Source organism: Beta vulgaris, chromosome 3 (genome assembly GCF_026745355.1).
Source record: "Beta vulgaris subsp. vulgaris cultivar EL10 chromosome 3, EL10.2, whole genome shotgun sequence".
NCBI classification, from domain to species: domain Eukaryota; kingdom Viridiplantae; phylum Streptophyta; class Magnoliopsida; order Caryophyllales; family Amaranthaceae; genus Beta; species Beta vulgaris.
This window is the reverse complement of record NC_079204.1, coordinates 38,839,968-38,847,895: the sequence shown is the minus strand read 5'-3', so window position 1 is coordinate 38,847,895 and position 7,928 is coordinate 38,839,968. Positions and strand designations below refer to the sequence as shown.

Genomic DNA, 7,928 nt, shown 5'->3' with positions numbered 1-7,928 from the left:
TATCACGACGCCTTGAACCGAATCCTGCGTGCTTCCGCCTTATCGGTAGGGAGTACATCGTTAGCAAGGAAATCATAAAGTGGTTTTGTCCAACTGACACTTACTTCCTCGGCATCAGGGTCGTTTTCAGATGCGAGATTATCGATGTTACCGACGACCTCATGGTTGTCTCGAAGCTGTTTGACCGTCGTTGTGACAGCGTCCCCAATGCTCCTTGCGATAGCAGGGTTTGTCAAATGAACAATAGGGACGGACGTAAACGAAACGTCCCTTAAGGAGGATTCGAGATTGGCCAATGCATCTGCTTACGTATTCTGGTCTCTAGGTATCTGCAAAATGTCAAATGGATTAAACATTTACTTTTACTCTGAGCTATTTCTAATACATGGCCATTTTAGAGTCTTTTGCCGCGAATTCGCCCTTGACTTTGCTGACTATCAGCAGTGAATCGCTGAAGACTTTCAATGCTTTCGCTCCCATGTCTTCTGCTAACGTCATTCCTGCTATGAGCGCCTCATACTCGGCTTCGTTATTCGTTGCTCTAAATTCACAGCAAATGGCTCGTACTATCTTGCCCCCTTGTGGCGACTTTAGCACAATGCCTAGACCTGCACCACGAAAATTAGAAGATCCATCAACAAATATATCCAAGAGTCGTCGTTTACTTGTTAATCTTTGCGACTTCGTCGTCTCAAGCTTTTCTAGCTCTGGGCTAAAGTCTGCCACAAAATCTGCCAAAGCTTGTGACTTGATAGCGGTTCTTGGATGAAACTGGATATCGTACGCGCTGAGTGCTATTGCCCACTTGCTCATGCGTCCTGTCAATTCTGGGTGTCGCAAACAGACTTGATAGGATAATTAGTCATAACGACAACAGTATGTGTTTCAAATAGTGCCTAAGCTTTTTAACAGCTACGACTATGGCTAAAATGAGCTTTTTAATGAAGAATACCTGGTCTCCGCGTCTAGCAGAGACTTACTGACATAGTAGATTGGTAGCTGCTGGCTTTCCGCTTCCCGCGTCAGGACAGCGCTGACGGACACATTGCTTACCGCGAGATAAGCTGCAACGTTTCTCCGATATTGGTTTACAACAATGGCGTGACGCTAATAGCTCTTAAGTTCTGCAGCGCGTCTTCGTTGTTGCGACCACTCGAAGCCCTTATTCTTTCTAGGACTCATAAAATAGGTGGCATTTCAGACGACCGGATATGAAACGATTCAACGCGGCTACACGACCGGTCAACTTTTGCACTTCCTTGACGCTTCGTGAGATTGAATGTTGGATGGCTTTATTTGATCCGGGCTGGCTTCAATTCCTCGTTGCGTAACGACGTACCTAAGAACTTTCCTGCAGACACTCCAAATGTGCACTTAGTAGGATTCAATTTCATGACATACCTTCGTAGGACGTCAAAAGCCTCCGACAGGTGCTGAATGTGGTCATCTGCTCGCTTGGATTTGACGAGCATATCGTCTATGTATACTTCCATAGTGTCACCCAGTTGATCTTTAAACATATGGTTAACTAGACGCTGATATGTTGCACCTGCATTTTTCAAGCCAAAAGGCATAACCTATAACAATATATACCTTTATCAGTAACAAAGCGGTCTTTTCCTGGTCGTCCGGATGCATCAATATTTGGTTGTACCCGGAATACGCGTCCATGAACGTTAAAAGCTCGTGACCTGCCGTCGCGTCGACCATTGCATCTATATGAGGGAGAGGAATGGATCCTTGGGACATGCTTTGTTCAAATCTGTGAAGTCGATGCAGACTCTCCACTTCCCTTCTTTTTGCTGACCACCACGACATTGGCTAACCAATCTGGTACTTTACCTCGCGGATCTTTCCGGTATCGATCAGCTTTTGAACCTCGTCATTGATGACTTGATTCCTTTCAGGCGAATTTGCGTCTTTCTGCTTTACAGGCTTGTGAGCGGGGTCGACGTTGAGCTTATGCATAATGACGTTAGGGCTGATTCCTGTCATATCTTCATGGGACCAAGCAAAACAATCTTGGTTAGCTTTCAAAAAACCAACTAACTGACCTCTATTTCTTGCGACAATGTCGCTCCGATTCGAACGACGACGATCGGGGATGGATGGATCGAGCATCACTTCATCCACGTCCTGCTCGCTGGGCGCGTCGGGCGCTGACCCATCCTTTAATTGCTAGATAGACGCTTTTGGGGGTTTGAGCGACGAACTATAGCATTCTCTTGCAGACTTCTGCTCGCTCTTTATTTCTTGGACACCCCACTTGGTAGGAAACTTCAGCGATTGATGATAAGTTGATGGGACGGCCTTCATCTTGTATCCATGGAGTGCCGAGAATGATGTTATACGCTGACGGGCAGTCCACAACATTGAACCTGGTTGGCAGATTGACGCCTTTGGCTAGCGTTGGCAGTGTGATCTCTCCGACAGTATGTTGAGCCTCTCCACTGAACCCTACCAAAACAGTAGATTTTTTAGTAATATCTTTATCGCACAAACGCATACCTTCGAGGGCGCTTTTGAATATGATGTTGGCTGAGCTGCCCCCATCGACTAGAACTCGCTTCAACAAACAATTGCTGACAGTCAGGGATATGACTAATCCGTCGTGGTGCTCCACGTCGCAGACGTTGTCGTCGTTAAAGGTTATTGCCATTGCTTCGAACTTGCGTTCTTCGCTGACCTGCAAGATTTATAAAGGCGGACGAGGGGTACCCTCTCTTGCTAGCCTTTTGGCTGCGGAATACGTTAGTCCACATACATCAGATCCACCAGAATAACGTTGATTACCTTTACGTCGTGGGCGACGCAGGAGGGTCGGACTGCGCGTGTATTCCTACCGAAGGACGCTTTACCTTTATCGCTCAAGAGGTCTTTAAGATGCCCCTTATTAAGCATGAACGCACCTCTCGTCGCAGCGCAATGCACTCCTCCGTCTTATGGCCATGGTCATGATGGAACTGACACCACTTTGTTTGATCTTTTTGCGCTTCCGGTCGGTCGCTCTTTTTGGCCAACGAACTGCGCTCCGATTTTGGATAAAGCATTCACGACGCCTCCGGCATCGACGGAAAATCCGTAGGAGTCTAGAGCGGGGAAGGTCAGCGACTCCGTCCTCTCATTATTACCTGCACTTTCGACAATGTCAGTAACACTGTTTACCTGGTTTGAACGGTTATAAGGGTGGCTACGCCAGTTGTTCCTCATCGGGACGAAAGCCTTCCGGTCATCAGGGGTCTCTGGTGCACATCGGGTGGATATGGTGTTGAGGATTGCATCTTCTTCCTCCAATCTCATCTGTGCTAGCGCTCGCGACTTGACTTCTTCAAACGCTTGGCACGTGTACTTCGTTAGACGGTTGTATAGCTTTGATCGCAAGATTAATCCTTTCCTGAAACATTCAATAGCAGTCTTAGTATCAAGGTCTTTAATGCTAATCATCTCTTTGTTAAAGCGATTATAATAATCGCGAACAGATTCTTTAGGTCCTTGAACGACGCCATATAGTCGATCGTCTGCTTCTCCAGGCTGCGACTGCCTTCGAACTTCTCATAGAACTTATTGACTTGGGTGGAAAAATTGCCAATGCTTCCTGGCCTGAGAGATCCGAGCCATTTGAGGGCGGGACTGGTGAGCGTAGCTCCAAAAGACTTGCACATGCAGGCCTCTACCAAATGCCAGGGAATTGACGCTTGCCACATCCGCTGCTTGTATTGCACGACATGCTCGCCTGGATCGGTTGAACCATCATAACTAGCAGCTAGGTAGGCACGTTGAGCTTCTTGGGAAGCACGGCCCTCGAGATCCTATTGACGAAAGGCGATTCTGCATATCCGTCGGGATGCTCCACAATGCCTGGCGTCGGGGCTCCAGAGAGCTGGGACATGAGCTTCATCAAGCGCTTATTTTGCTTTTCGATCTGGCCATGCGCTTTGTCATAAGATCCGCTTCTCCTTCGCCTTGGTCGTTCTCTTCATTGTTCAAGGGCTCTTCATCCTCAGGCTCCTCGTCGTTTTCAGGTTCCTCATCATCTGACTCAGAAAAATTCCCCATCAAAGGGATGTCATTCAGATTAGCGCGACGTCGGACCTTCGAAGCTTTGGACGATGCTAACTCTTCTTGCAATTTCTGGATCCTCTCTTGCGATGTCGTAAAATTGGTAGCTAGCCTCTCGTTAGCTTGCTTCATTTCGAGCATTTCTGCTCTCATTTGTTCATACTATCTCTGCATTTCCTCGAGGTTAGGTGTTTCTCCCATTTGATGGATTTTGAACAGTAGATGGTCTGGTTAGGCCCCACGGTGGGCGCCAAATTGTTTATGCTAAAATTTATCACTTACGACGAAATTAAAGTTGTGGGACGTGTTAACCAGATTTTGCTAAAGACAATGCGACAAAAGATGCAAAGGGGATCAAAGGGGATGAACACACAAAAATGGTGACGCGGAAAACCCCAATGAAGGTGGGTAAAAAACCGCGGGTGGTTGGAGATCCACCAAACTAATGTAGTTCACTATCTTTTCTTGTGACTGACTGTCGTTACAAGAGTGCTAAGTTCTCTCTAGTGCTTTTTCAATAATGTTGCGTAAAAAACTCGTTTATGACCTCTCTCTCTCTCTTTTATATGCCTTCTTCTTTCCCTTGGCTTTTTCAACGAATACAGAAATAAATCTAGTAATTATTACATTAATTTTTATGCTTCAATCACAGTGATCTTCTTTCGCTAGTGCTCCAACGTCTTGATTCACGCTCCTCAACGGCTGAATTTATGGCTTGTTATACTCCTTCCTTATTTAGCCGGACTGTTACTCTTTAATGCCTCAGCTCTAATCTCACATCCTCTGTTGTGTCTTTGGATCATAATTACTTCATCGCCATGTCAGATGATATCATGTCATCGAGTCATCGCGTCAATGTCATCCTGTCAAAAAATTCAGCCATAACAATGGCCCAGGGATTAGACAGGATCCAACCCATTACATCAGCGCCTACGGGCCTAAAAGATATATTGTTAATAGAAGATAAGAATATATCCTAAGGGAATATTCTCAGGGATATCTCCCACGAATACAGGGCCCAACCTGTATTCGGGCCCATCCGGGTTTCGTATAAATACTCCCTTCGATCCAAGTCATGAGGTAAGTTCACGAATCCCAATACATTCTACTTGAGAGCTACCGGCTTTAACCAAATACTGACTTAGGCATCGGAGGGGCGTTCCTCGGATCAACCCCCGAGGCTAGTTTACATATTCTCTTTTGCAGGAATCCAAACCGGCTTCAATACAAAGACTTACCGGTTCAAGACCCTGTAATTTGTCCCATACCGGAACAATTGGCGCTAGAAGGAGGGGCGAACAATACCCTAGAGTCTAAGCCATTTCTTGCACACAAAACCCTCATGGATCCTACGCAGCAATTTGGGATGCCGGAAACTGATGAAAACAATGTTCCCATTGAGAAAGCTCCCCCAAGATTCTCAAGCCCACTGCCGGCTACCAAGTAAAGTCGGCCGCCCACTGACAAAGGTAGAACAACTCCTGAAACTCCTCAGGTTGACATCTTTCATACTCTGCAGAACATGTTCACTCCAGAACAGCTCAAGAGCGCGGCTGAGGTATTCCAGGCGATGGCCAGCGGTACCCCACCGACCGGTCCTCCAGTAAAGCGACCTCTGAGCAGAGCCCACAGCCTAGTGACAAAGCTCCGCTCACTGTGGACGGGCCGCCAGGGAGAGCGAGACCGGCACGATCAGGATCAGGTGGCCAATTCCAAAACCCCCACAGAGCATGTGGGGAATGAAGAAGATTAAGAGGAGGAGGAACCGCAAGATACTAAGGTCCAACAGCATTCCTCCCAGCCAAGGAAAGGGAGTGAATACCGGCGCAGATCACTAGTATCGCTGCAGAATTCGCCGTTTTCCACCGCTATCCTACAAGAGCCTATGGAAAAGATAAAGATGCCGACATGTAAGTACGACGGCAAGACAGATCCGGAGGATCACATATCGGCCTATGAAGGGCATATGCTGCTGTACACTGATACCGACTCGGTATGGTGTAAGGTGTTCCCTTCCACTCTAACGGGGCTAGGACAAACATGGTTCAAGAGTATACCACCGGCAACCGTCTTCGACTTCTGCCAACTCACATCCATCTTTGTAACGCACTTCGTAAGTAATAAACGCCGCGAGAAAACAACATGTCCATCAAGCAAGGCGAGAAAGAAAGTCTGCGGGACTACGTGGGGCGTTTCAACGCTGAAGCAGTCACCATCCCTACTCTACAACAGGAGGTGGCGGTCTTAGCCCTCATGACGGGATTGAGAGAAGGGACTCCTTTTCGAAGTTACCTTGGCCGAAAGAAAATGACGTGCCTAACGGATGTCTTAGGAAAGGCAATGACTTCATTAGAGGAGAGGAATTTGGAAAAGCGGCCAAAACTAAAAGGCCGACATCAGTACAGAAGGATAAAGAAAAGGATAAAGATAAGGAGCGCCGGGACGACAAGTACCGGAAGGATAGAAAGTCCGATACCACTGGCAGAAAAGAAGGGAACAATTCTGTGAAAAAAGGATTTGAAGGCCAACCGGACAAATATCATAACTATACACCACTAACGATATCTCGAGCTCGAATATTTAAATTACACAGTAAAGATGATAAGTGGCAAAGACCCAGAAAAATGTATTACAAGGGCCGGGATAAGTCTAAATGGTGTGAATTCCATGATGATTACGGACATAAAACGGACGACTGCAAGGACCTTAAGGACGGGATCGAAGACCTCATCAGGAGAGGTTATTTTACCCAGTACCAAGCAAGGGTCGATCGCAAAACTCCCCCCAGGGAGGACGAGAATACTAGCAGGAGGCCGGTAAAAGACAGGATCACTGAGATCCACGTCATAAGCGGAGGCCCGACAAGAGGCGGCAACATCCATGGAGCAAAGGCTAGTCTGAAAGAAGTTCACCACCAGGTGAACTATAACAATACCAGGAAATGGCCGGCACCTCCAACAATGCCGTCCGTAGCTTTCACATCAGAGGACGCTAAAGGGATCATCTACCCCCATGATGACCCTTTAGTAGTATCTCTGCAGATATCCAACGCAATGGTTCATCGCGTACTGGTGGATGGAGGAAGCTCTGCTAACATCCTGTACAAGGAGACGTTTGAGAAAATGGGCTTCGATAAAGCATGCTTGAAGCTGGTCTCCTACCCGGTTATCGGTTTCACAGGAGCATCTGTCGTCCCAGAGGGAACTGTAAAGTTGGCAGTAAAGTTGGGAGAAGGGTCCGTTCCAAGGACCTCATGGTGGAATTTCTCGTTGTTGACGTCCCAACAGCGTACAATGCCATTATCGGAAGACCCCTGATCCACGACGCTCAGGCCGTCGTTTCAACGTACCATCTTACTATGGTTTACACCTCCAATGACGGTAACACCGAAAAAAATCATGGGAAATCAAGAGTCGGTAAGGGCCTGCTATCTCACCGCGCTAAAACACTCTGACCACCGGCGCCCAGCCGATACGCCGCCGTCGGAAAGAAAAAGAAGAAGACTGGAAAATAAAACCAAGAAGGATTTGTCTGTGGAGAACTGCGAGGGAAGGCCGGCAGATTAGCCGAGATCTAGCCCGGAAGGAGAGACGGAAGAGATAAGCCTGGAAGAGGAAAGGCCGGAAAGAACAGTGAAGATTGGGGCCGATCTGGCGGAAGAAGTAAAAGTTAACCTGATCTCTTTGCTGAGGGGGAATGCCGACATATTCGCTTTCTCTGCAGACGAAATGTCGGGCATTGACCCAGAGTTCATGGTACATCGTCTGAACGTGAATGAAGATGTCAGGACGGTTAAGCAGAAGAAGCGTAATTTTTCTACTGAAAAGAACGCGGCCATCAAGGAGGAAGTGGATAAGCTGCTGGCAGCA

General features: G+C 47.4%; 1 protein-coding gene across 1 annotated transcript; it reads left to right on the top strand.

The window, feature by feature from the left end:
- The first annotated feature begins 5,959 nt into the window (after window positions 1-5,959).
- LOC104903550 (uncharacterized) lies at window positions 5,960-7,376 on the top strand. Its single transcript, XM_048640422.1, has 2 exons — window positions 5,960-6,110; window positions 6,292-7,376. The coding sequence occupies exons 1-2, from the start codon at window positions 5,960-5,962 to the stop codon at window positions 7,374-7,376; spliced, it is 1,236 nt and encodes a 411-aa protein (XP_048496379.1).
- The last annotated feature ends 552 nt before the right edge of the window (window positions 7,377-7,928 follow it).